Genomic DNA, 27538 nt, shown 5'->3' with positions numbered 1-27538 from the left:
TTAGTCAGCAAGCAGGGAATAGAAAGATTGTTGCTATTCTTGAATACTAGGCGTTAAAGTATAAGGCTTTTTATCGATTTTCTTATCACATAATCTGCTTTTAATGGCTTAATAATTTTAAATATCATATATTTAACTTTTTCTTCGTTTTCTTTTATCTTTCGGTAAGCTTAAGATATTTTTTTGGAGTAAGGGTCGTTAGGCATTTTCGCAAAAAAGCTTTTAATGTTCTGGTAGCAGTTATATCATAGCATCTAGATCTTTTAAAAAATGAACATAAATAAAACAAATATATATGACTTAATTATTGTTTATTAATTGCTTACAACTAAAATTTATTCTAATAGAACTCATTAAGTTCATTCACAAGATCTCATGCGATGTGGTGATCCGTACTTAGTTATGGCTTCGAAAGGTATTTTGTCAAATGAAGTCAGTATTTAATCAGCCAATATTTCTAGTACATTTCCTGGGTTTACATTCTTAAATATAACATTGAAGAGTATAGGTTACTAAATATCTAGGTCGATACCAGTCCCGGCGACTTTTTGACGAAAAGTCGAATTACAGTAATTTCACCTGTTAGGTTTTGCCTAAAACAGGTTGACAAGATTATGACAATCACTACAAGATTACATTACACGTATAAAAAGATTAAACAGGGCACAATTGGAATTATTAAATACTAGAGAATACAAGTCGAAAATGCTACTTTACGTCAGCTGTAAATATGTTTTATAGTTCAAAAATCGAACTGCACTCCACAGTTAACAGCCATAACCTCAGCAGATCGACCGGTTGTAGGTTCCTTTTCATTTGGGTTTGGTTTCTTGGTCTGTCACATATCTTATGTAGATGGTGTCCTCGGGTTTGGGGTCTTCAATTTGGCTTTCGTCGAGTTGGGAGCAGGCGATGGCGAGTGCGGAGCCGTCGTGGGAGAAGCTGAGGGAGGAGACGGCCGTGTTGTAGCGGTGGAACTGGCAGAGACGCTTCTTGTTGAAACCGTCCCAGATGTTCACGTAGCCGTCCGAGCCGCCCGTCGCGAACGTGTTGTACACCGAGTGGAAGCTTATCGCGTTTACTGGATAGATCTTTTCTAGACCTGGAATAGAAACATGGTTTATTAAAAAAAGTTAAAACTAGCATTATAGCCTGAATTAATGAAGGCTGAATGAAGGCCCTGCAGGATTTTTTAGACTATAAAATAAGAATTTTACTTAGCAACAGAAAACTTGAACGCTTTTGTATGATAAGGGTGCACTGCTTTAAGTGGGTTGACAAATTTTATTAGTCACAAGGCTAATAAAGACGAAAAATACAAATACCCACCTCCATCTTTAATCCGATGACATTTAAATGCATACTTTTTCTTCTGCACCTCTGGATTGCTATCCAAATACTCCACGGCGACTCGGCCCTCGATAGAGCTTAGGACGTAGCCCTGCTTGTTGGGGAACACGCGGATGCACCGGGTTTGGTACTTCAGTGAGGACTCCCTTCTCTGGTTCACATGACCCATGTTCCTTACATCCCACACGAATATCTTCCGACCAGATGTACCAACTACAAACTTCTCTCCTACTATGCTCATTGTATATACCTGCAATTATGAAGTATGAGGAAATGTAGTTACATACATCAATTATTGACACTGTTTTTTGTCTATTAAAGATGTTTGAATATTCTGTGTCACTTATTGTAAATGTGATATGATTATAGCTACAAGTTAATTAGTTTATTATCTGTGCATTGTTAATAGCAACTGAAAATGCTATGACTCTTGATGAAAGGTGATAGCCACTTAAATATGTAACACAGACAAAGACTGTTCACAGTTCTGTTTTACTAAATGATACACATACAACAATTATTATCTTGTTATCCCTTATGTATAAGGTATTCTATAAGAATATGGTACTAACTTGGTTAGAACAGTCCGTTTTTGAGCTATAGTTGATAAGTGTATGTGGCTAGGCTGAACCGTGTGAGACCAACTGAAGTCCAACAGTTCCAGTTAGATAGAGATAAAAAAGACAATGTTTATTTATTTGTAGACTATTGTAAACTTGAGAACATGCAAGATATATATCTACTATAAGCTGGAATGAATCTTGAAGCAATGTATGCATATTAAGAATGATTGGGTTCATTGAGAAACTATTTAGCAACTGTACAATGTAAGTACCCTATTGCTAGTTATATACAGAGTGTTTTTGCACATATACAAGATAAATAGGTAATGAAGGTAAAACTATGTTTTATTTGTCCAATATACCCTAAACAAAGCAATGCTTTATGAAAAGGGATTGGATTTTAATGATGCAAAGCTCATTTCATAAGCTATTTTCATAATTCTAACATACCCTTTCATTTCCTTGGTTATAAGTCCCAACACAGTTAGGGACACGTCCATCCCACATCTTGACGGTTCCGTCCCAGCTGCCGGTGATGACCGCATTCACCTCGAGAGCATACTCCACACAACGGATGGCTCCTTTGTGCTCACCAAGAACAGTCTCCACACTTGCATTCAAGTCATACATCTTGAGAGTCTGGTCTAACCCACCCGAGTAGGTGTGTACAGCATCCTATGGAGAAGTAAATAAGTATATTCTATTTTTAAGTCAGTAATAACTCTCTTATGAGACATGAGCTCTCATGCTGTGAAGGTTTAACAATTTATGGTTTGAAGTATGTTAAAAAAATGTCATTCTAATATAGTAAAAAAATACCTGATAATTTTTCTAGCCTAAATTTGATTAAATATCGCGGCGGCCTTTGCTGTGTAACTAGCCAAGAAAGAGTTGTCGCATTAGGTACAATTTATTTAATGTCAATAATTAAAATAATGACTTCAATTTAATACATAACCAGAATGCTAAGTGCGCTTCCCAGGAAAATAACTGCAATCTTACCCTAAAACAGACATCCAGGACGGGCAGCTCGTGGTTGTACTTATGACGCTCCGTGTTCGAAGTAACATCGTACAGCCTCACGGTACTGTCCCAAGAGGACACCAGTAGAAACTGGTTGGATTTCGGGGCAAATTTAACACTCGAAATCGCGTCCTCTGGTAAACTCTTCAATTTGAACTCGGTGCGGGACTCCGCAACCCGCGTTACAGTCATTGTGGAAGCAATTTTGTTGGCTATTTTTTAATTATTGTAAAGAAACAAAGGTATCGCTTTTGGCTTTCAGGGAAGTCCTGATTTTCAATATAAATAGCGGGATTATGGATAACCGCAGTCTGCAAGCAACGAGCTCAGCCGTCGGCAACACAGAATAAAAATATTGATTTTCGATTGACAGAACTGACAGTGCTACGGCACTAAAACTTAGAAAACAAAACGTATTTTGAGCTAAACTAAATTATTAAAGTTTAATTCAAATAATTCTTCTTAATTTACGTTTCAATAACCTGTCAAAAATAATTACTTATTTTTTCAATATAACCTGATTATAAAGAATTGAACATTCTGCTGGAACTACTTTTCATATAACTTTGGTGACGTAACCTGCTACAGATAGTAATAAAAATAAATATGAACGCATCAGAATAGTAATCAAATAATTCGTTTTTGACTTTTAATTTTATTCTACAATTTATTATAACAAGTCCAAAGTTCACCTTCCAATCAGATTAAATACGAAAATACTTTATTGTTTTTACTTGGGTGTTCACGGAACGTACTCTAAAATGTGCTTTTAATATTAACTTTAAATATAACTCGATTGTGTAATCTGGTGACATTACGAACGCACCTTTATAATTGACATGTTTGTGATGAGGTGTGAATCGTAGAAAGAAATCTCCGTCTCGCAGAAATGATTTCACAAAAAATCTATAGTTCATGAAGTTTTGTGATGTTCTATTTGTGCTGTCTCAGAACGAACAAACGTAATACGATAACAATAGAATAGGACCTCAATAAGTAACATAAATGAATATAAAACCACCGCGCAGCTAAGTCGGTTCCGATAGGAACTAATGGAGTGATCAACTTATGAAATAACGATGCAAACCAACTCGAAAACTAAAGAAATGTTTATAGTCAGAGCTTTTAGAAAAGATTTTGGCTGATAAGGACATCAAAAGGTCCTACCACAGCCAACTGAAGAAGTCCTGCGAAGTCGCTTTAGGTAAGACTTGTGACATTTTAGCTTATTCAATAACGTAATAAGTTGTACATTTGTTGAGTATATGTATTTATCACCTGTCACTAATTAGGTTAGAGTGTATATAGCGATAGTTTTATTGTTATTGATAAATTATTAGATAGTGAATGTATTGACCTTGGTTGAAAAATTGAAACCTACTTAACGTTATCATAGGCTTCAAAGTGATTTCGTGGTGTAGATCCGTGCAGTGATCAAATGTCAGTGGTGTATGTGGAAGCAATAATGTGTGTAATTTGTACATGATCTAGTCTGGCTAGTTGAACTAGTTGTAACATGAGCTATGTTCACATCCAAATACCTTTTACTTTTGTTGGGTAAGCTTGTATGTTGTTATATCACAGTTACTTGTCCAGATAAGATCACACTTATGATTTTGAATAGATGAGACAATTAGTACTAATGTATTAATTATATTGAGACCATTTTGTTGAACTGATAATAGTTGATAATATAAATTCTGAGTATTGCTCACAAATATTATCAATTGAAGAATGTTATTCATGTTTCCTAAAGCATAAATGAACAAGGCTTCTTGTATCAAGCCTTATCAACAGACTTATTTTATAGCACATTGTAAAATAATAAATTCCAGAAAGGTGAACAACCTCTAAAATGCAGTACATATATTTTTTCTACTTCTTCCTCGAATCATATGGTTCTGTCTTTTTTATTTTGTACAATCAATTAAATAAAACTAATAAAATTTTATACACTTGAAATAGTGTCAATAAAATATATAAAATGGTAAATGCGCCTAAGTGGATGTCAGAGTCTAAATCTCAATTCTTTTGCGCTACAAGTAAATACCTGCCTAAACTGTCCTTGGTCTTAATTGTAATTTATCTGTAATTTTATGCATGTCTATCTGTCTTGGAAAATGTTAAAATCATTCACATGCAAATTCCATAGTCAAATAGAAGGATGATATTTGTTTTTGTGTGAAAAATTAATGATCTTATTATCCTCTACTTTTATTATTTAGGTATAATAACAGTTATTTAATATTAATGAGTATAGATTATAGGGGCACAATCATGGTCCATTTTGACACTAAAATAAAGAATAATATTTTCATGTAATACATTTCATGCACTAACTCCATTCAGGATAAAATTACTTATTATATATGTATAATTGTAAATATGTTTTGCCTACATACAATACAAGCAGTATGAAACTGTCCAACACTCCTCTCATCATTAATTTAATTATCGAAAAGTAAATTACAAGCATTCATTCATAATTATTTACAAAAGATGTTTAACCAACTGTATGCTGCATAACATATAATACATAATGTTACTTTGTATGCAGTGGAACTTCCTGTGCTCTAAGCTGTGGATTGGTCTAAAGTACTTTATTATGTAAATAACTTCCATATTAGCATTGCTTTGACAGTGTGTGACTGTGTCTAATTGTAGACGGTATCAATGTATTTTAGTTTGTAACTGTTAGTAAAACTGTGAGTAATAATAATTAAAAACTCTTTGGCAAAATTTTATGGTAAAATGATGTGAACTTTAATTAACCCTAGAAAGATAATCATATTGTGACGTACGTTAAAGATAATCATGCGTAAAATTGACGCATGTGTTTTATCGGTCTGTATATCGAGGTTTATTTATTAATTTGAATAGATATTAAGTTTTATTATATTTACACTTACATACTAATAATAAATTCAACAAACTATTTATTTATGTTTATTTATTTATTAAAAAAAAACAAAAACTCAAAATTTCTTCTATAAAGTAACAAAACTTTTAAACATTCTCTCTTTTACAAAAATAAACTTATTTTGTACTTTAAAAACAGTCATGTTGTATTATAAAATAAGTAATTAGCTTAACTTATACATAATAGAAACAAATTATACTTATTAGTCAGTCAGAAACAACTTTGGCACATATCAATATTATGCTCTCGACAAATAACTTTTTTGCATTTTTTGCACGATGCATTTGCCTTTCGCCTTATTTTAGAGGGGCAGTAAGTACAGTAAGTACGTTTTTTCGTTACTGGCTCTTCAGTACTGTCATCTGATGTACCAGGCACTTCATTTGGCAAAATATTAGAGATATTATCGCGCAAATATCTCTTCAAAGTAGGAGCTTCTAAACGCTTACGCATAAACGATGACGTCAGGCTCATGTAAAGGTTTCTCATAAATTTTTTGCGACTTTGAACCTTTTCTCCCTTGCTACTGACATTATGGCTGTATATAATAAAAGAATTTATGCAGGCAATGTTTATCATTCCGTACAATAATGCCATAGGCCACCTATTCGTCTTCCTACTGCAGGTCATCACAGAACACATTTGGTCTAGCGTGTCCACTCCGCCTTTAGTTTGATTATAATACATAACCATTTGCGGTTTACCGGTACTTTCGTTGATAGAAGCATCCTCATCACAAGATGATAATAAGTATACCATCTTAGCTGGCTTCGGTTTATATGAGACGAGAGTAAGGGGTCCGTCAAAACAAAACATCGATGTTCCCACTGGCCTGGAGCGACTGTTTTTCAGTACTTCCGGTATCTCGCGTTTGTTTGATCGCACGGTTCCCACAATGGTTAACTTATACGGTTCTTGTAGTAAGTTTTTTGCCAAAGGGATTGAGGTGAACCAATTGTCACACGTAATATTACGACAACTACCGTGCACAGGCTTTGATAACTCCTTCACGTAGTATTCACCGAGTGGTACTCCGTTGGTCTGTGTTCCTCTTCCCAAATAAGGCATTCCATTTATCATATACTTTGTACCACTGTCACACATCATGAGGATTTTTATTCCATACTTACTTGGCTTGTTTGGGATATACATCCTAAACGGACACCGTCCTCTAAAACCAAGTAACTGTTCATCTATGGTCAAATGAGCCCCTGGAGTGTAATTTTGTATGCACTGATGGATAAAGAGATCCCATATTTTTCTAACAGGAGTAAATACATCGTTTTCTCGAAGTGTGGGCCGTATACTTTTGTCATCCATTCTAAGACATCGTATCAAAAAATCAAAACGATCACGACTCATTACAGAGACGTACACCATTGACAAAGATCGATCAAAGAGGTCATCTGTGGACATGTGGTTATCTTTTCTCACTGCTGTCATTACCAGAATACCAAAGAAAGCATAGATTTCATCTTCATTCGTGTCACGAAATGTAGCACCTGTCATAGATTCCCGACGTTTCAATGATATCTCAGCATTTGTCCATTTTACAATTTCCGAAATTATCTCATCAGTAAAAAATAGTTTGAAGCATAAAAGTGGGTCATATATATTGCGGCACATACGCGTCGGACCTCTTTGAGATCTGACAATGTTCAGTGCAGAGACTCGGCTACGCCTCGTGGACTTTGAAGTTGACCAACAATGTTTATTCTTACCTCTAATAGTCCTCTGTGGCAAGGTCAAGATTTTGTTAGAAGCCAATGAAGAACCTGGTTGTTCAATAACATTTTGTTCGTCTAATATTTCACTACCGCTTGACGTTGGCTGCACTTCATGTACCTCATCTATAAACGCTTCTTCTGTATCGCTCTGGACGTCATCTTCACTTACGTGATCTGATATTTCACTGTCAGAATCCTCACCAACAAGCTCGTCATCGCTTTGCAGAAGAGCAGAGAGGATATGCTCATCGTCTAAAGAACTACCCATTTTATTATATATTAGTCACGATATCTATAACAAGAAAATATATATATAATAAGTTATCACGTAAGTAGAACATGAAATAACAATATAATTATCGTATGAGTTAAATCTTAAAAGTCACGTAAAAGATAATCATGCGTCATTTTGACTCACGCGGTCGTTATAGTTCAAAATCAGTGACACTTACCGCATTGACAAGCACGCCTCACGGGAGCTCCAAGCGGCGACTGAGATGTCCTAAACGCACAGCGACGGATTCGCGCTATTTAGAAAGAGAGAGCAATATTTCAAGAATGCATGCGTCAATTTTACGCAGACTATCTTTCTAGGGTTAACTGATTAGTTAAATGCATACCTATTCCAATAATTGAAAACATATATTATTAGTATTTGATATGAGTCCAGTATAAGCTTTTCAAGTCACTTGAAAGCCAAGAAAGCCAAGAATTATGTACCTAGATGCACACTAACATGTATCAATAAATAATATAATCAAAAAATATTCCACATTAAATTATATTATACTTATTCCCTATTACTTGTTTGTGTCTTACAATGAGAACACATCCCAGGTTTTTCCATGTCTATAGGCCATTTTGAGAGGACTGTTTGAAAGTCAAACTGATTAAAGATTGTTAACATGTTTACATCCATTTATAGCTAGTAAATTGGTTGATTGTATTTCTTTATTTGTTTATACTATACCAACACATTTGATCACTGCATATAAATATATCATTTAGTAAAGAAATAAAGTAGCAAAGTACATTTCAAATTCTACATTGAATATCCCACTCATAAAATCTTTCAATGTTTATTTACAGAGGAAATTAAGACAGAATTAAAAAATGGGGGTCAGCCGGAGTCAACTGAATCTCCTACATCTGGAACACTGCCTCTACCCAAAAATGATGCCTCCAACATCATTACAGCTGAGAAATACTTTCTACCATTTGAATTGGCATGCCAGAGCAAAGCATCCAGGATAGTGGTGACAGCTCTTGACTGCCTCCAGAAACTTATAGCTTATGGCCATCTTACTGGAAACATTCCCGACTCGACTACACCGAGAAAACTCTTGATAGATCGCATAGTTGAAACTATATGCAGCTGTTTCACAGGACCACAAACAGATGAAGGAGTTCAACTTCAAATAATTAAAGCACTACTTACGGTAATCACAAGCCAACATGTCGAAGTACACGAGGGCACAGTGCTCCTTGCTGTCAGAACATGTTATAATATTTATCTTGCAAGCAAAAATCTTATCAATCAAACAACCGCGAGAGCAACCTTGACGCAAATGCTTAATGTTATATTCACGAAAATGGAAAACCAGGCCATCGAAGCGGAGGCCAGTGGCAGCAATAATACGTACCAGAGGTTCCACATAAGGTACCTAATGGTAATGTGGTGTCGGAAGAGGCACCTAACAACGTGTCTGAAGAAGTGAAAGACGCGGATCAAACGCCTGTTGATCAAGTTGATGATGTTTTAGAAGCCAAAATCATTGCTAAACAAATAGTTGACTCAGTTATTGATAATGCCATAAGTATTGCAACTAAAAAAACATCCGAAGAGGAGGCTCAAAACAGCCCTGACAATAATGAAATTCCATCTGATTCTCAAGATAGTGGAAGTGTGTCACAGGAGAGTAATGGCCAAGTACCTACTGAAGCAGTGATGACCAGAATACCATCTCAGGAAAGTGTGGATGTGGCATCAGAAAATGACAATTCAGTAACTGCGAAATTCACCCATGTATTACAGAAAGACGCTTTCTTAGTATTCAGAGCTCTCTGCAAGCTATCAATGAAACCTCTACCAGAAGGTACTCCAGACCCCAAGTCACATGAGTTAAGATCTAAAATTCTGTCTCTGCATCTTCTGCTATCTATCTTGCAAAACGCTGGTCCTGTTTTTAGAAACAATGAGATGTTTATCACTGCTATTAAACAGTATCTTTGCGTGGCGCTTTCGAAGAATGGCGTAAGCTCCGTACCTGAAGTATTCGAACTCTCCTTAGCTATTTTCTTAGCTCTTCTACAAAACTTTAAAGTGCACCTTAAGAAACAAATCGAGGTCTTTTTCAAAGAAATCTTCATGAATATACTAGAAACATCAAGCTCATCTTTTGAGCATAAATGGATGGTCATCCAAGCTTTGACCAGAATCTGCGGCGATGCGCAAAGCGTCGTAGATATATACGTCAACTACGACTGTGATTTGTCTGCAGCTAATCTGTTCCAGCGATTAGTTAATGATGTTTCAAAGATTGCACAGGGCAGACAAGCTTTGGAATTGGGTGCTACACCAAACCAAGAGAAGTCTATGCGTATTCGCGGACTTGAATGTCTAGTTTCCATATTAAAGTGTATGGTAGAGTGGAGCAAAGAACTTTATATAAATCCTAATCTACAAACAACTTTGGGAGAACGAACTGCGAAAGAGGATCCTGACCATCACAGTATGAAATCTCATGGAGGATCAAGTCTGAGTTTAGTTTCCACAGGTTCGAGCAATATTGGTAACAGAGAAACATTAGACTCACCTGAACAATTTGAAGTACTAAAACAGCAAAAGGAAGTTTGGGAAACTGGCATAGATCTGTTTAACAGGAAACCAAAACGTGGAGTTTCCTTCTTACAAGAACAAGGCCTTCTGGGAACATCGACAAAGAAATCGCTGAATGGTTACTTACAGACGAAAGACTGGATAAAACATTCGTCGGTGAATATTTAGGTGAAAATGAAGACCATTCCAAGGAAGTTATGTATTCTTATGTAGATTCAATGAACTTTTCAAATATGGACATAGTGGCGGCGTTACGTTACTTCCTCGAGGGTTTCAGGCTACCTGGCGAAGCCCAAAGATCGACAGGTTAATGGAAAAATTTGCGTCCCGATACTGTGAATGCAATCTAAAAACACACTTTTTACAAGTGCAGATACCGTTTACGTACTAGCATTTTCGATAATTATGCTCACAACAGATTTACATTCTCCGCAAGTAAAGAATAAGATGACAAAAGAACAATACATTAAGTTGAACAGTGGCATAAGCGATAATAATGACCTTCCGCGTGAATATTTATCACAAATCTACGACGAAATAGCTGGTCACGAGATTAAAATGAAAAACACGTCGAAGCCAGGCAAACATATGATTGCTAATGAAAAGAAACGTAAACTGATTTGGAACATGGAAATGGATTTGATATCGACTGCTGCTAAGAATTTGATGGAGTCAGTGTCTCACGTTCAGACTCCGTTTACAACGGCTAAACACGTAGAACACGTGCGGCCAATGTTCAAGATGGCTTGGACTCCTTTCCTGGCAGCCTTCTCAGTGGGACTCCAGGACTGTGACGATCCTGAAATCGCTTCACTTTGCCTAGACGGTATTAGGTGCGCTATTCGCATCGCCTGCATTTTCCACATGTCACTCGAAAGAGACGCCTATGTACAAGCTCTTGCACGATTCACTCTGCTTACAGCTAATTCACCTATCACAGAAATGAAGGCAAAGAATATTGACACTATAAAGACATTGATTACGGTCGCGCATACGGACGGAAACTACTTAGGAACAAGTTGGTTGGATGTCGTTAAATGCATTTCTCAGTTAGAATTAGCGCAACTTATAGGAACTGGAGTACGGCCGCAGTTCTTATCGGGGTCAGGAATTAAGCCTCAGCCCGATTCCCTTAAGTTTAGCCTAATGTCATTGGATCCTAGTGTCAAAGAACATATTGGCGAAACGAGCTCTCAGAGTGTCGTAGTCGCAGTTGATAGAATATTTACGGGATCCACCAGACTTGATGGTGACGCCATAGTTGACTTTGTCAAGCTTTATGTCAAGTATCCTTAGACGAATTAAGCCATCCCACAAATCCTCGAATGTTTTCACTACAGAAGATTGTTGAAATATCTTACTACAATATGGGTCGAATTAGGCTGCAGTGGTCTCGAATATGGCAAGTACTTGGTGATCACTTCAACAAAGTAGGATGCAGCAGTAATGAAGACATCGCATTCTTTGCTGTTGATTCTTTAAGACAACTATCAATGAAGTTTATTGAAAAGGGCGAGTTCGCCAATTTCAAATTTCAGAAAGATTTCTTAAGACCATTTGAACATATTATGAAGAAGAACAGTTCTCCAACAATCCGAGATATGGTTGTTCGGTGTATTGCACAGATGGTCAACTCGCAAGCACCAAACATCAAGTCTGGTTGGAAAAACATATTCTCTGTATTCCACTTGGCTGCAAGTGATCAAGATGAAGCCATTGTCGATTTAGCATTCCAAACCACAGGCAAGATTATTAATGAGTTATATGAAAGACAGTTTCCCGCGATGATCGACTCTTTCCAAGATGCAGTTAAATGTTTATCTGAATTCGCGTGCAATGCTAAATTCCCCGACACTTCGATGGAAGCTATAAGGCTCGTCAGGTCTTGCGCGACAGCAGTCGGAGCCTCGCCGCAGCTGTTCGCCGAACACGCCGGTCTGGAAGGAGAGCCGGGCGCTCCCGAGGTAGACAGAGTCTGGCTGAGGGATGGTTCCCCTTGCTGTTCTCCTTATCATGTGTCGTCAGCCGCTGCAAGCTTGACGTACGTACCAGAGGCCTTACGGTCCTGTTCGAGATTATTAAAACTCATGGTGAATCATTCCGTCCACATTGGTGGAGAGATCTGTTTAATATACTGTTTAGGATCTTCGATAATATGAAGTTACCTGAACACCAGCTGGAGAAAAACGAGTGGATGACTACAACATGCAATCACGCGTTGTACGCTATTGTTGATGTCTTCACGCAGTACTTTGACATTCTCGGATCCCTACTCTTAGAGCAACTGTACGCTCAACTACATTGGTGCGTACAACAAGACAACGAGCAGCTCGCCAGGTCTGGCACTAACTGCTTGGAAAATCTAGTCATATCGAACGGAACCAAGTTCAACGAAGACACGTGGAGCAAGACGTGCCAGATTATGTTGGATATATTTAACAGCACGCTACCGACCACGTTATTGACTTGGAAGCCCGACGAAAACGAAGAAAACGAAACGCCCCAAGTCAGACATGGAATACTGAAAAAACCCCAGGGTGGAGACGAAATCAAATCTTCTAATCGGGTGTTCAATAGTCTACTGATCAAGTGCGTAGTGCAGTTGGAACTTATCCAAACTATTGACAATATTGTCTTCTACCCAGCTACGTCTAGGAAGGAGGACGCTGAGACCTTAGCCTTGGCGCCGCAGAGTTGACCGGCGGCACCCCGGGCACAGAACAGGAATGTCAGCGTGAAGAACAAGGAATGTATAGATTGCTGAGCTCTCCACATCTGCTACGACTCGTCGAATGCTTAATGTGCAGTCATCGCTTTGCTAAAACATTTAATACGAACAATGCACAGAGAAATGTATTGTGGAAAGCTAATTTCAAGGGTTCAGTGAAACCCAATATGTTGAAACAAGAGACTCAATCGTTGGCCTGTGTGCTTCGGATACTGTTCAAGATGTACAGCGATGAAACGCGGAGGGATCACTGGCCAGCCGTACAGAAGAGTCTCATTAGCATTTGCTGTGAAGCGCTGGAATACTTCGCCGGAGTCACGAGCGAAGCACACAGAGATGCGTGGACGTCGATCCTGCTGCTGATCCTCACAAGAATCCTTAAGATGCCCGACGAAAGAGTAAGTACAAGACCTGAATAATGTTGAATCATAAATCTTTCGTTCGTAGTTTTTATCAAACCATATAATGGCATTTCATTGTAGATGCTATCTTTTATGATACAGATTGTTACTTACATGACGATTTAAGTGACTCAAGTGCCTACAATATGTCATGTTGTCGGGCGATCACATTAGCAAATCAATAAAATATAATGAAATAGCGAAAACTCATCAGTCTACGTACCGTACGCACGAACTGGTATCATTGAAAGTAATATTATTGTTTAGCATAATGTATCGTTGTCGTCACGCTTTTATTCCTTTATGAGACTAGCGGAGAGTTATGTTATCGGTAAACAAACAAGTTTATACATTCGCATAATCAGTGTAAATAAAATTATGGAGGCTTATATACCATAAGCTGACCAGATATGAATCTTGGGTATTCTTAACACAAAATGAAGGCGCCTAAACTTTTCTAGAGTTACGATGCAACACGAAATTATGCGTCGAATAATAAAATAGATTCAATACTCATATCAATATTTCAGAAAATGACTGATGAATATTGATTGGATCAAACCCCCAAATTTGTTGTATCCTAAATAAAAAGTGCTTATGAAGAAGAAAACAACATATATTATGTATAAATACAATTGTACAACGGCGCTCTGTTTCAGTTTGCGGCGCACGTGTCGAGTTACTACCCGCTGCTGTGTGAGATCACGTGCTTCGACCTCAAGCCCGAGCTGCGCTCCGTGCTGCGGCGCGTCTTCATCCGCATCGGGCCCGTCTTCAACATCGTCAGCAACGCCCAATAACAACACAATACTTACAAACAATATGGCCTTATAGTTCTCTAGGATAAAGTATGACTTTGATGTTAATGTTAAAAATAATACTTCGGTTGATTCCTTAAAATTTAATGTAATATTGACAGAAATCAGTACTTCAGTAGTATTAACAGTGATCTATCATATATTTATAGGGTGTAGTAGTCTTATTTCTAATTTATATTATAAATTATTGATTTGATTATCAAGTTAAATTTTTAAATTGTATATTATAAAAAAACATAGAAGTTGTATCTATAAATTATTATAGTTTATTCTGTATATTTGAAAGTTTTTACTGTCTGGGGAGCTGAATTCACTCACTGCTACTATTTGCTTCATGTTTTTCTAGCTAGACTGATCAGACTGTGATTGTGAAGTTTTACTTTTCCACGGCTTTCCATGTTTATCTTTTTTTATTGGAGTGACTTCAGAACTCGCACGCAAACTGATTATTATATTATTCCTTAAAATAAAAATCATAAATTTAAATGAAATCTGATTTAAACAATCTTCAGTCCCTCAATAGACCTTTCCAAAGAATCCAAATCCCAGATGACCAGTTGTCCATCCAGACCTGTGGTGCTGAACTTACGAGTGTTAGCTTTAGTGCCTTCATACAGGCGGATAGATGTTATAGCATTCTGATGAATGGAATCAAGGAAAGTATCATTAGTTTCAATGCGCGCCTGGCGATCCAGAGACTGGAACTTCTTCATGGCAGACAGTCCACCAGACTCCTTCCTCTGAGTATTATCCAGTTTGGCTACAAAACTAATCTGGTTACCTTCATGGCAATACAATAAAGGAATGCAGCTATGTCCTGCCACCACAAGAGAGTTGTTGGTCACCCAGCTACATCCCAAGAATGGCAGATATTCAGTCTTCATTTTGATAACAGCTTTGCCTTGAGTAGCATCAGCTACATTGATGGAGCTGTCATGACCCACCCATGCAAACTTAGTCCCGTCTGCTGAGAAAGAGACGCTATGTACCCATCCACCTCCATTAGGAGAGTTGGGAAACTCTGCCAACAGTTGGCCCAAAGGCAGCTTAGTGCCCCAAACATTTGGTCCAGGTTGGTCTTCAATATCTTTAATGTAAGCTGAGAACACCCTTACTTTGAAGTCTGCTGAGCCAGCAACCAAGAGAATGTTATTTGGATGCCAGTCAATGCTTGTCACAGTTGAACGAATAGGCTTTTTGATGTGTTTGGAGACCCACCAGTTGTTCTCCTTCTCAAAGTAACAAATGGAGATTAACCTAGCTCCAGACCCTACAGCAAACTTGTTTCCATTGGAGACCATTTTACACAGGTTGCAGCTCGGTTGATACGAAGGAGGACCAAGGTTGTTGTCATTTTCCATCATCTCCTTGAGTCCAGACGTAAGCATTGCGGTCAACAGAACAAGTTACAATGCGGTTAGTGTTGGGAGCCCAGTCAATACCCCATCACCTTCAGGTCGTGTTCCACTAGGTTGTTGGTTTGCTTCCAATCATTACCTTCTTTTTGATAGATGTGAACTTCATTGTTGTTAGGAGAAAATGCTATTTCTGTAATACAATAAATATTGGTAAGTCAGATTGCCTTTATTAGACCACCCAGGGTTTGCTGTTAGGCACCTTAAATTTGCCCACAATCTCTATGTTACGGATGGCTAAAAAAACATGCTACGGCTTCGTGTGATTTAACTACACAAATGTATAATGAAATAACTTACGGGTTCTATCCTTATTCCACGCATGGCAAGTTACCGGCGCACAAGAATCTCCAAATGTTAGAGTTTGGGACATTTTTAGTAACCTGAAACACGAATAATCTTATTTATTAAACGTATAGCGTCATTAATTTCTAAATCAAGTAATTTTAGTACATATTTACCTTAAGTTTCTCAGCAAACGGGAAGCTAGTCACACCCAACGATATCGGTTGATAAGCAGAAATTCGCGGACTCTGGGCAGTCGACGCGAATACCTGAAATCACAATTTATTACGAACTTTCCGACACAAAATGCCTATACTATTTAACATAAAGTTATCCCAATCCAAAAGCCACTTACTACTTCAATTATTGTTAGTTTTAAATCAAAACTCGACTGAGTGATGAGTCGAGTTTCACTGAGGATACTGTATTGAATGAATAATAAACTTTGACGTAGGTAAGTCGTACAGTGACCGACCAAGTGATTCATAAGTGCAGTACAGATCTGAATTATTATTTTTGAATCCGATTAACCAACGATTCAATATTTTAGCTTATTAAAAATAATGAGGCATAGATCACGAAACAAACCTCTAAATTATTAAATTAAAAGCAAGAAATCCACCTTTTCTGTTGACCTGTAAGCTCTGCTTTATAATCTGGTAACACATGCCAAGTGGGTGTCAAAATGACAGCAAATAAATAAAAAAGAGTTTACTCACAAAAATCAATACTGCAACGAGGCTTGAACGTACTGCCATTATTATTAGCGAGGAAACGCATTTATTAAAATACTAAATAAATAGTTAACTCCCTCTGTGTTTTGTAAAGTTTAAAGCATTCCATTCGCTGCATTATCAATATGCCTGGCCCAGGTTCGTAAAACATAATACTTGCAAATTTTACAAAAAGTTCGAATTGTGGTCACCTCTACCCACTAATCAGTCAGAGAATACCATAAAGATCTTCCATTTAGAGATATCTTAAGTTTTTTATACATAATAATTAATAAGGGTGTTCTTATAGGAAGACATTACCGCGGCAACCGTAGAGCGCCGAATCCAAATCCGCCGAGTCTATCGTCAGTGGCGCGGGAAAACGCCTTAGCTCTCCCAGAAGACAGTCCAGTTCTGGCAATTTTCAAAGATATATCATTAAAGCTGACTGCGCGTCAAGACAGACATGAGAGGCTCGTCAAACTATCCAGAGACATTACCATTGAAAGCAAACGGATCATTTTTGTCCTTCATTCTGCTATGACGTGAGTATTCTATAATCACAGTCAAATATGAAATATCTCAATACACTTTCTGGGATTTACTTAATAATATTTCTACATTTTCAGTAAAGAATCAAATGCAAAAGTCCTAGCAGATGCCAATGATCGGATTCAAAAGCTTATCAATGGACCAATCAAAAGCATTGGCATAGAGCTTGAGTTCAGTCCCGCTTACTTACACTTGCGGGCTGTGACTAATGGCTTCCAAGAATTTGTTGAAGCTAGGACCATGTTCTCTATCATGGCTACTGGTCAGATCATCACATTCCCAGAGGTTCAGAAGGAACTCGAGTTTGTGATCACAGAGAATGATGAACAACGGAAAGTGGTTACAACAATAACTGATAATGATTATATGCTGGGTTTGGCTGATCTGACTGGAGAGCTGATGAGGAAGGCCATCAACAGTGTGTCCACTGGTGAGAGCGAGGACTGTATCCAGGCCTGCCAGCTTGTGAGGGACTTGTATACTGGATATTTAGGTAATATTGAGCTCACAAAAATATTTAATACAATTTTACCATAGCGTTGGAACCCTGAGGGTTCTGGACATTTCGGTCTATGCCAAATTTTGAGTACTTGCCCTTGAAGCCTTGATGGGGTTGGGAGACATCCATCAGGATGCTCTGCCTGTACTCATGCATGTGACTAATCAGTTTTTCAATGTTTATCCACATGCCCAAAGAGCAGAGCATAGAGCAAAATTATAACCTTGAAAAATATACTTAAGTACCTGTAATACATACAGAACTACTTTAATTTTTTATTTCCTTGTGGGTGTTTTTAGCATTAATTTTGACAAAAACAGCATTATAACACCATCCAATTTCCCATAGGTATCACAAACAACCGCCACCTGCTCCGAAAGTTAACAACAACTCGCGCTAACGTGAACAAAGTGGAGATGGCGGTGTACGCGCTGCGCGTGCGCGGGTCGGGCCCCGCGCCGCTGCTGGGCCCCGGCAACCCGCCCGCGCCGGACATCGACGCGCCCACCGGGCTGTCCGACGACGAGGGATACTATTAACGGCCAAAGTTTACTTAATATTACATTAGGTGGCAAAGAAATTGAAGAAAGAAAAGAGGTTGGTGTTCGAGAAAGTACGAAGATGTAGATTATCAGGCCTATTGATGCCATTTAAGACTGATTGACATGTAAAGTTCTTTGTCACCCATTTCTCTTTTAACTTTCGACCTGCATTGCAATTCTACTACTATTGTTCTAAGTTAAGAACTTTTACAATAGTCTCTAGTGTGTCTCTACATTGCAATGTGGACTTTCTCTCATTGTTTACCTAAATGTGATAGATGTTAAGAATGTAGTGTTATTCTCTAAACATTTTAAATGTGAAGTATTATTCTGCATTTTATTACGAACCCATAGAAAAATCTCAGAGAATAGCATGCATTAGTAGAAAACTTAATGTATTATTATAAAGGATATTACTGGAATTGTAACTTATTGGATGGGCCATGCCCTAAAAAAGTAAGATAAGCGTAATAATCATTAAAAATATGTCTCTAAAACAGTATTTCTTATGTTTCCTCTCTCTGATTATCACATAGTATATAGTACATAGTATATACCAAAAAAAAAGGTTAATACCGTTTGGATGATGTGTGGGCAATATTGGTAATTAATACTCTGCGAATTCAAAAATAACATTTATTGACCACTTTAATCAAGGTTGCGAGAAATCTTGGCTTCCTGTGTGATCGCTGGGTGGCTGCCACTCATCCGACTCATCAGTACCATAGGGATCCTCCTCAGCTTCAGACTCTGACAGTCCCATATCTTGCCTTTGGATTGTCTTTCGCACCCTTTTCCCCGTCACAATCAGATCGCGAGCTGGAGAATCTTCATCGCTCTCTTCTTCATTATCCGAAACCACTCTCGTTTTCTTTTGCTTCCTTTTTTGTGTTTGACCTGATTAAATTAATGTCACTTTAAAAACTAAACACTTACAACGACATCTTTTTCGTAATCATGATTTATAAAAGTAACTCCTTGATCCATTAAAACTCATAATCGTAATCGACACTGTCACCATCTGAGTCTTCGACTTGAAAATGGTCGTCGTAAAAGTTTACGGAATGTGCGTTTATGTAGAATACGTTGCCGTGGCGTTCAACCATTTGTATACCTGTTGAAGACGATTACATGCATAAGTAAACTACTATTCATTTATCTAAAAAAACCTAATTTATGTTTTAAGAAACTAATGACGAAAATGGCCGTCCTCTTTCTTCTTTTTTTTTTGAACTCACGCATTAAGGTATTTAATCCTTGTGTCGCGGGGCTGCCACAAACATTCAAGTCATATGCACAAAGATACCCAGACTCAAGATAAGCATTCGTAGCTCAAACAAACGCGTGTCCTAAGTGGTGATCGAACCCGCGTCGGACCGTCGCCGTCGTACCCAGTGGGTTTGCCTTAGTGGGTAACCCCAACCACTCGGCTATCCGTGCAGTCTTACGTCTTACATATTTCACTGCATTGCATATAAATTAAAGAAATGGTAAATTACGCGACAGTAATAATTTGAAAGGAGGTCAATATTAGGGCTTTATTAGCATGATACCTGGTCTGCGCGCCTGTGCGTGTGGGGCGTGTGGGGCGGGCGGGCGCGCGCCGGGCGGGTGCGTGTGCGCGTCCCAGTGGCGCGGGTCGCGGCGGCGGCAGGCGCGCCCGTACGGACACGCGCCGCGCGCGCCCGCGCCCCAGTCCGCGTCCGCCGGGTGGCTGAACTGCGACAAGTGCTGCGGGTTGCGTCTGCCAACACGTAACAAACGTAGCTTAAACTGGTTGCCTGCTAGGGAACGGCTCAAGCATTCAGTATGACATTCTACATAATATTTTGAATGACCAGAATAACATTAATAAATGACAAGCAAGTAGTTTCTTCTTTTCACGGGCAAAGCATTAAACGCATTAGCATTTAGACATGTTGACGTAAAAAGTGCTTTTTCATTGTGGCGAGAACATATGGAATACCTTTTCTATACTATTTTCCTGATAATCTCACCAGAAATGTGATTGCTTAACACTAAATAATATTAGAAAACGAATTCACTCCCGCTGTCCGTCTGTCCTTAGTAACCCCTATGTATTCTTAAATCTTTAAAACTACGCGACAGATTCTGATAACTTATTTTGAGATAAGTTAGGTAAATACTTCAAAAGGAAATTGTAAGTGTAATCAATGCATTATATTATTAAGCCGCTGATAATTTAAGAGGCTTCTAATGTAATGCCATTTTCTTGCGCTTTACTGACAAAAGCTGGTTGAACACTACGAGATACCAGTATCCAATCAATTGTATAACATTTGACAAAACAGCAGCTAACCACTTCTTTGCAGCATAACTAACATCTCCCGCGATCAGAAGGACTCGTCATACGCTTTTGCAAACGGAACACAACAATAAAGGATGTAATAAAATAGAAACGAATTTGTAGATTTTTCTAAGATTTATTTATATATACTATCATATAATTATTATTTTAACATAAATATATGTAATCGCAATATATAACAGTCAAATATAAATAGGGCAATCTTGGAGTTACGGCCTGCTGCGAAGTGCCGCTGCGATCTTATCTCCAGACACCATTATAGCATTTGCCAAATTATCCAGGGACTGAACAAGCTTATCCAATCCGGCAGACTTCTTCAGCTCAGTCTCTACCTTCTTCCCTTCCATTTTCATTAATCTTTCTCTCTCTGCCCGCAGTTGTCGCAGCGCATTTGTCGGCCTCACTTGACGAAGCCTTAGTTTTGGGCTGCGTCTTCGTGCTGAAAAATATATTTACACCATTAACGCTATGTTAATTGTTTATAAGAATACATATGTGATATAACTTGTAAATACTTACGAGAGGAAGCTGACGCAGCTGTGTCTGACAAGTCTGGTGTCAAGCTCGGCAACCGATCTACAATAGGCTGTTCTGCTCGTATGTCGTAGCTTGGTAGAGGATTTTGGGATGTACTCGGCCCTCGAGATTCCTATTGAACATAAATGTAACAGTTTTGGTAGATGTATCAGTAGAGAGACAGATAATAAAATTATAATGAGGTAACTATTAACCAAAATTTACCATGGTAACATTCGGATGAATTCCTGATTCCTGGTCGCCACTTTCTGCAAAGCTGTTCTCACCGATTAGGGTGAGCAGTCTTTCATCTAGCTCTGAGAATGGCGACAGGTCCACTCCACCACCAGGACGGTTCGCAGAAGCGTTCCTTTGGGCAACGCTTTTCTTTAATGCATACTTTTTATCACACCAAAACTGAAAATAATTTATGACGAATTGAAATAAAACATAAAATTTTTATTCTAATACATTTTCATATCCGTATTCTGCAAAATATTTATAAACGCAGACTTACTTTAGTCCAAGATCTAGCGTCTTTTATTGCGCCACCCAAAGCATTTAAGGAAATGGCGACTTGCTCCCACTTGATCTTGGTCTGCCGGCGAGCTTGAACACTCCTCATATTTCCCCTCGCAAGCCCTGGGTTTTTTTCCAAAAAATCTACCAACTTCTCTAATTGTATTTGTGTTGGTCGAGTTATTTTAACAGAACTGAAAGAAAAAACTACATTACATAATTTAACAAAATATATTAAGAACATTAATATTAAATATGTACTTACGCAAGTAGATAATGGTAATATATAAAAAAAAACAAAAAGTAACATTAATTAAAACTCACTTGAAAAAAAGGATTTCAAGCCGCAAACCTGGAGTAAAAATATTCAACCAAAAAGACCGATAAACCATAAAGTTTAATTTTGTTGATGACATACTCAACCGGATATAGCTTAAGTCACTGATAACAGTCGATCTTTGTTTTCAAATCGCTTTAATTCGGTAGTACCATTTAGAGTGAAACTTGAACGGAATCAAGTGCGAAATAATATCAAAAACAGAACCAAAACATTTTGCTTTTGCTTTAAAAGAATAAAATAAACGAAATCTCTAGGAAGCAAATAGTATCAAGTTAAATGGCTCAAACTTACCTATAACAGTTAGCACCATACAAGCATCTCTCTCGCGCTGGTCGATCAGGCTTCGCGGGTGACGCATCATCTTTGTCTTTGCTGTCTGAATCTGATGAAGCCTGGAACATGCAGAATTATCGAATTAAGACTTTACAAATAAAACAAAACACATGACTAGCTCAAGTTGTGAGAGCATTTTAAAACAAATCTGTTACCTGTCCATTGCTAGGTCCAGCCACTGAGGCTCCTGTATCCACTCCATCGTCAGGTTCCGTCTTAACCTTCTTTACATCAATTGGACTAGTTTCCCTGAAGCTGTTACTCCTCTTGAGAGGAGTCTTAGCATCAGGATCCAAAGGCACTTCATACTCTTCTGTAGGTTCTTGGTCATTGTCTGAAAACACAAATAAAAATAATTATTTTACTTTAGTAGTGTTCACTAAATTTTTTTTTAAGACATTCACAAGTTATCATATTTTGAAACTTTAAATACATTCTGGAACTAAATAGAAAACATGCAAAAGAATATCTAGATGTTGGGCCATAGGCCCTAATGACAGATATTATGTTGAATTGTACATTTTATTCATAGAGCTATAGTCAGTAAATAAACATGTGATCTGCAATCAGTTGAGTTGTATACTACTCACTCATTATTGATGGTGAACATGAGCAGTTTTGATCTGCATCTTCCTCATTATTCTCAAACTGGATTGTTTCTTCACTGTCTTTAGCAGAGTCCCTAGTATCAGCACTATTCTCCTCTGTTTCCGATGCTCCAACATCTCTTGCTTCCTTTATCCTAACTTCTTTGGTAACTTCATCAACTATAGGAGTTTCTTCTCCACCTTGACTGGGACAATTTAGAACTTCATACCAGAAGTGGTTTGGTATGAGACCAAACCTGTCTCCGTGATAAAGAGACACCGTGCAGTCCTGCTGCAGCAATTCCTTTTTATCTGTGTCTTTTTTAATGAAGAAACAAGGGTTCTGATGAAGCTAAAATAAAGTATATAATTACAATTATTTTCAAATCAACTGCCAAATTCAGAAAACAAAATAATGTTATGTACTGCATGGCACTTAAATGTTTTTAAAGTTAGTTATAATTTAGAGATAATGGGGCTTAAAATAATTTTTAATTTCAATTCATTTCACAAGTGTTCTTAGTAAGTTCTCATATTATTTTTTCTGTGTATGTGCTCTTTTAATGACATACCGCCTTCAGTGTCACAGCATCATCAGTCACCTCTAACTCAGCGTGGTTCCGAGACACCCTCTTGTCAGTATCATCGTTCTATTGGAAAAAATGATAATATAAATAATTTGCGCCATGATAAAACGGTATTTTATTTATTTGGATGCGGTAATAATCTTTTTACTTAATTGCCTATCTAATTGGTTATTAAGAAAATAACTTACGTGCAAAAACTTTCCTCTACCAATGACATGAACACCGGTCGACAGTTGAATTTTAGACGAGCTGCACTGATCATCTATTCTTATTAATTTAAACACCATTTTCTCAGAATAGGATCATACAAGAATTGTATACCCTTATCAAAAACAATGCGTGGGAATGTATAAACACAATAAACAATACGGTTTGACTTGACAGCGCTCACGACCACAACACCACATTAAATTTCGTGGTCGATTTGAACCGTTTTATTCAGCATTTATCTTACTAATAATATGTACCTAAGTGAATTATAACAGTATTGAAATAGATTTGGTTATCTTTTTTCGGTTAAAATTTGCAATGATTTATTCATAAGAACCATAATGATATGATTGCGTATTTTGCGTAGAGCGCTAAACGGAATTATCTAAGTTTCAAATCTGTCATTAGAAATGACAGTACGACAGCTGATTATTCGTTACGTTCACTGCTAACAGTGTTAGCAATAATTTCCGATACTTTATATTTACAATATTAATATTAAATATTTTATTGATATTGTTAAAATAAAAACGAATCATGCGTTGAAGAACGATCATCTTAATTAAATTAAGGAAAAAATATTAATTTAGAACAAATTATTAGAAATGACTAACATGTAAACATAACGTAACTTGCTAAGTGTCAAAATTCTGAAAAGAAAATATTAAATCATATATTTTCTAGTGTTTAGTGTTTACATCGACATTTAGACTATTAAAAACACAATGATTAAAACGGCAGGCTTAGGCGCTCACAGGCCACTATCTGGGCAACTATATAAATACACAAATGTTGTAAAAGGCTGGCAGCAGCGGTGGTTTGCGGTCGATCCCGAAACGGGTGTTTTATCTTATTACCTTTTTGATGGGCCTGGAGACACTATCCAGCCGGGACAACCTGCCAGAGGAGAGGTAACGCATATTTTTGATATTTTATGTTAAATACGACAACTTCAAATATTTAAAGTTATATGTATCCTGTAGCCATTGAGTTTGTATGTTATACATGTTTTAAAGATACATATAATAAGCCCCTTGTTCTCTTGCTCCCCGTTTGTGATAAACAATGATAATTTAAAGTCTCAGTACCAGCCAATAAGTGTTAACATGTCTACTAAAGTTGCAAAATTTTCACGCCTTTTGTGCTACATATTCCAGGCGCACTTAGCAGCAGCAGTGATATGTCCTAGTGATGAGGACTCCCGTACCTTCACAATCAACTGTGCTTCCGGAGACATGCTCAAACTAAGGGCTACAGATGCAAGAGCAAGACAAGAGTGGGTCAATGGCCTCAGGGCTATAGCTGAAATACACACAAAGGTATAAAACCTCATTCACTGGTGATTTGTCTCTGGTTATTAGACTATAGAGAAAATAATCAAATGATTACAATGGTCATGACAAATACTTTTACTACAACATTTCAGTGTCAATTAGTTAAGCTTAAATTCCTGTTATTACATGTATGTATGCAGCTTTTGTGCAAAATTTAATTCTAACTATATTTACGATTGAAACAAGTTTTAATGTATTGGTGATTGTGTGATCGCAATTAAATCTAACATGACAGCTTCTGTGGAAAGACTACAAATAGATAATGTGAGCCAGAATAGTTATCTGTCAATAGCCAAGGCAATGTTTTATTTTTATTTTTCTTTAGCCATCCTAACAATAAATATGAAGTACTTAGTTCTGAGCTTCTAGTGTGCTGCCCATGTTTGATTAACATCTTTGGATTTTACAGGCCATGGGCGCTAACCCACCACTGCAGCCTCGGGAACAACTAGCAGTTCATGATGCCATGGCATCAGCAAGACAACAGTTGCAGGCCACAGAACTAAGGTATTAATATCATTTCTATCCCATCATGTTTTGTATTTATTTTTAACATTTTATGTATTCAAACAAATTAATATTTAAAACATGGAGTATCTTATGTGAATATGTTTATTGGTGTTTTCTTATGTATGTTTAAATAATAATTATTGTATTATTTTCAGTGATGCAGCTCTAGCAAGGTGTATAGAATTTTCCGATTCACCATTTCCTCATACAGACCCTGATTTATTGCTTTTGAAGGTAAGTCAAGACATACTTATTATTATTATATTAATACAGGTCTTCCCTGTCTAATCTTTAACTAATTTTATGTTAATTTTGATTAAAAAGCAAGAGAACTTATTCTTATTTCTAGGCAACATCAGCAGCCAGTATGCAGTGCTTGCTCCAGTGCCTGGGCATCCTCCACCGACAACAGCAGTATGCTACAGTCAGTGTGTCCAGCAAGCACTCGGAAAATGACCATCATTAACCACAGATGTGTATAAACTAAGAGATAGAAACGTGATTACACTATGAAATACTATATTTGATGATGCTATTTACTTGTATTAAATGCTTTATAATTTACATTTCAAGTTTGTTGTGGTTGATACTGGTTTTTGTTTGTATTTTAAAGCTATACGTAAATCATCTATTAAAAACAAACATAATATGGAAAGAAGTAGCCAACTTGTATTTTTGAGTAAGAGTATATTTTGATGGAAAAAATTCATATTGAGTATTTGATATGTAGAGCAGTCTGTAAGTAAAAATCAAATGTAATATTTCATGGTGTTCTAGGTATTTTATTTATAGCTTAAAAAGACAAGCATTGTTAACATATCCTCATGTTTTCCCTGTAGCTTATACACTGTTGTATCGTATTAATTGTAAATATTTTATGTAAACTATGTCTTTAATTATGTTTAATTTAAAATGTAATTGATATATTTCTACACTATTGTAATTTTTAAAATTTACCATCGACGGAAATTGTTTTTCCAGATATGTTGTATGATTTTTAGGTATGTCATGTTGGTTTATTTGTATGTACCTAATTTTTAGAAAATAATGGCATCTAATAAACATCTCGGAACAATACTACTTACATTTTATTTATTTAAATCCAAAGTGGAAACACCCTCTCCACGCCCTGTTAACTCGACTATCGAAACGACCTAAATTAAATAAAAAAGTCTAAAACCCTAAACTTCAATGATAAAATGAACGTTTCGAATTAGTTGATTATCTTAATATGAATTTAGAAAATACGCACCGCTTACGTTTTGCGTGTGAAATCATTTGTTTCTATATATCACATACCTTAAAATTGTATACATACTTATATTTTAATTTCTAATTCATTATACCTTGGCCAGTTACACATCGATAATGTGTGATCAAGAATTTAGGACGCAGCGTATTGACCGACGCTATCCTAATCAGAATCAAACGAAGTGAGTTACATAACGTTGACCTCATTTCTTGCGGACAGTTGTTTTAAAGCCTTTTGCATTTTATGTATGAGACTCTGCTGAGATGCTTACTTCATTTTTGTACGGAAAGTATTCAGTAGCTTTTACTTATGTGCCTACCAGGGTGGGCTATACCATTGTTTATTGTAAGAGCAATTATTAAGACGATGCCAGAAATATCGTGCAAGTTGTCATACGTTGATGGCGATTATATACCCGAGCTGCGCGGCTACAGAATGTATTTATTGCATTGCATTTAATTGCTGTAATTGGTTTTTCACCGTTGTAATTAAATAAATAAATTGCAACCTGCATGGTATCCCTCGTAACGTCTAAATGGACCCTAAACGTACTCTAAGTCGACAACGTTATTTCGAAAGAATTTATCCCAACTTTTGGATTCAACATTGGGACGCCTAAAGGTCAAGATTAGCATTTTCCGATTAC

General features: G+C 37.1%; 6 protein-coding genes across 8 annotated transcripts; 3 read left to right on the top strand and 3 right to left on the bottom strand.

Moving 5' to 3' along the window:
* Positions 1 to 294: 294 nt before the first annotated feature.
* On the bottom strand, positions 295 to 3302 carry LOC113506938 (mitotic checkpoint protein BUB3-like). The gene is made up of 4 exons (XM_026889779.1): positions 2916 to 3302; positions 2364 to 2588; positions 1330 to 1600; positions 295 to 1102 (listed from the first exon to the last, which is right to left on the bottom strand). The coding sequence occupies exons 1-4, from the start codon at positions 3126 to 3128 to the stop codon at positions 813 to 815; spliced, it is 999 nt and encodes a 332-aa protein (XP_026745580.1). The 5' UTR covers positions 3129 to 3302; the 3' UTR covers positions 295 to 812.
* A 533-nt stretch (positions 3303 to 3835) lies between these two features.
* LOC113506940 (brefeldin A-inhibited guanine nucleotide-exchange protein 1-like) lies at positions 3836 to 14393 on the top strand. The gene is given in 11 exon segments (XM_026889781.1): positions 3836 to 4060; positions 4062 to 4140; positions 8673 to 9223; positions 9226 to 10519; positions 10522 to 10713; positions 10716 to 10766; positions 10769 to 11695; positions 11698 to 12402; positions 12405 to 13103; positions 13106 to 13548; positions 14211 to 14393. Coding segments are annotated over 11 exon segments (5127 nt in total). The 5' UTR covers positions 3836 to 4015; the 3' UTR covers positions 14352 to 14393.
* A 44-nt stretch (positions 14394 to 14437) lies between these two features.
* LOC113506942 (actin-related protein 2/3 complex subunit 1A-B-like) lies at positions 14438 to 16501 on the bottom strand. The gene is given in 7 exon segments (XM_026889785.1): positions 14438 to 15657; positions 15660 to 15722; positions 15725 to 15812; positions 15814 to 15917; positions 16085 to 16167; positions 16246 to 16338; positions 16425 to 16501. Coding segments are annotated over 5 exon segments (1119 nt in total). The 5' UTR covers positions 16158 to 16167; positions 16246 to 16338; positions 16425 to 16501; the 3' UTR covers positions 14438 to 14866.
* A 226-nt stretch (positions 16502 to 16727) lies between these two features.
* Positions 16728 to 18877, top strand: LOC113506944 (translin-associated protein X-like). The gene is made up of 4 exons (XM_026889786.1): positions 16728 to 16941; positions 17093 to 17327; positions 17412 to 17827; positions 18182 to 18877. The coding sequence occupies exons 1-4, from the start codon at positions 16929 to 16931 to the stop codon at positions 18370 to 18372; spliced, it is 855 nt and encodes a 284-aa protein (XP_026745587.1). The 5' UTR covers positions 16728 to 16928; the 3' UTR covers positions 18373 to 18877.
* A 120-nt stretch (positions 18878 to 18997) lies between these two features.
* On the bottom strand, positions 18998 to 24199 carry LOC113506941 (aprataxin and PNK-like factor). 3 transcript variants are annotated; one of them, XM_026889782.1, is made up of 9 exons: positions 23775 to 24199; positions 23572 to 23649; positions 23003 to 23351; positions 22568 to 22746; positions 22371 to 22471; positions 21738 to 21933; positions 21446 to 21637; positions 21224 to 21353; positions 20846 to 21143 (listed from the first exon to the last, which is right to left on the bottom strand). In XM_026889782.1, exons 1-9 carry the CDS (start codon positions 23871 to 23873, stop codon positions 20914 to 20916), a joined length of 1554 nt encoding a protein of 517 aa, XP_026745583.1. In that variant the 5' UTR covers positions 23874 to 24199; the 3' UTR covers positions 20846 to 20913. The 3 variants fall into 3 exon arrangements, with proteins under 3 accessions (XP_026745584.1, XP_026745585.1, XP_026745583.1); XM_026889783.1 differs by lacking the exons at positions 20846 to 21143; positions 21224 to 21353; positions 21446 to 21637; positions 21738 to 21933 and adding exons at positions 18998 to 19272; positions 19929 to 20119 and having other exon boundaries at positions 23775 to 24198; XM_026889784.1 differs by lacking the exons at positions 20846 to 21143; positions 21224 to 21353; positions 21446 to 21637; positions 21738 to 21933 and adding exons at positions 19181 to 19489; positions 19929 to 20119 and having other exon boundaries at positions 23775 to 24198.
* A 232-nt stretch (positions 24200 to 24431) lies between these two features.
* Positions 24432 to 26720, top strand: LOC113506939 (oxysterol-binding protein-related protein 11-like). Its single transcript, XM_026889780.1, has 5 exons — positions 24432 to 24707; positions 24954 to 25115; positions 25540 to 25637; positions 25796 to 25874; positions 25990 to 26720. Exons 1-5 carry the CDS (start codon positions 24522 to 24524, stop codon positions 26104 to 26106), a joined length of 642 nt encoding a protein of 213 aa, XP_026745581.1. The 5' UTR covers positions 24432 to 24521; the 3' UTR covers positions 26107 to 26720.
* The last annotated feature ends 818 nt before the right edge of the window (positions 26721 to 27538 follow it).

The sequence above is a fragment of the Trichoplusia ni genome, unplaced genomic scaffold, assembly GCF_003590095.1.
Source record: "Trichoplusia ni isolate ovarian cell line Hi5 unplaced genomic scaffold, tn1 tig00000150, whole genome shotgun sequence".
Taxonomy (NCBI): Eukaryota; Metazoa; Arthropoda; class Insecta; order Lepidoptera; family Noctuidae; genus Trichoplusia; species Trichoplusia ni.
This window is presented reverse-complemented; position numbering and strand designations above follow the sequence as displayed.

Bases quoted from the DNA above. Each gene is read 5' to 3' on its own strand.
- LOC113506941 (XM_026889782.1), bottom strand. From the start codon at position 23,873: ATGGTGTTTAAATTAATAAGAATAGATGATCAGTGCAGCTCGTCTAAA. The intron at 22,747-23,002 runs GTGAGTAGTATA...TTGTGTTTTCAG, and splicing joins ATGTTCACCATCAATAATGA to ACAATGACCAAGAACCTACA. The intron at 21,638-21,737 runs GTAAGTCTGCGT...AATTATTTTCAG, and splicing joins ACGCTAGATCTTGGACTAAA to TTTTGGTGTGATAAAAAGTA.
- LOC113506938 (XM_026889779.1), bottom strand. From the start codon at position 3,128: ATGACTGTAACGCGGGTTGCGGAGTCCCGCACCGAGTTCAAATTGAAG. The intron at 2,589-2,915 runs GTAAGATTGCAG...ACTTCTCCATAG, and splicing joins TCCTGGATGTCTGTTTTAGG to GATGCTGTACACACCTACTC. The intron at 1,601-2,363 runs GTATGTTAGAAT...TCATAATTGCAG, and splicing joins ATAACCAAGGAAATGAAAGG to GTATATACAATGAGCATAGT.
- LOC113506939 (XM_026889780.1), top strand. From the start codon at position 24,522: ATGATTAAAACGGCAGGCTTAGGCGCTCACAGGCCACTATCTGGGCAA. The intron at 24,708-24,953 runs GTAACGCATATT...TACATATTCCAG, and splicing joins GACAACCTGCCAGAGGAGAG to GCGCACTTAGCAGCAGCAGT. The intron at 25,638-25,795 runs GTATTAATATCA...TATTATTTTCAG, and splicing joins TTGCAGGCCACAGAACTAAG to TGATGCAGCTCTAGCAAGGT.
- LOC113506944 (XM_026889786.1), top strand. The intron at 17,328-17,411 runs GTGAGTATTCTA...CTACATTTTCAG, and splicing joins GTCCTTCATTCTGCTATGAC to TAAAGAATCAAATGCAAAAG. The intron at 17,828-18,181 runs GTAATATTGAGC...AATTTCCCATAG, and splicing joins CTTGTATACTGGATATTTAG to GTATCACAAACAACCGCCAC.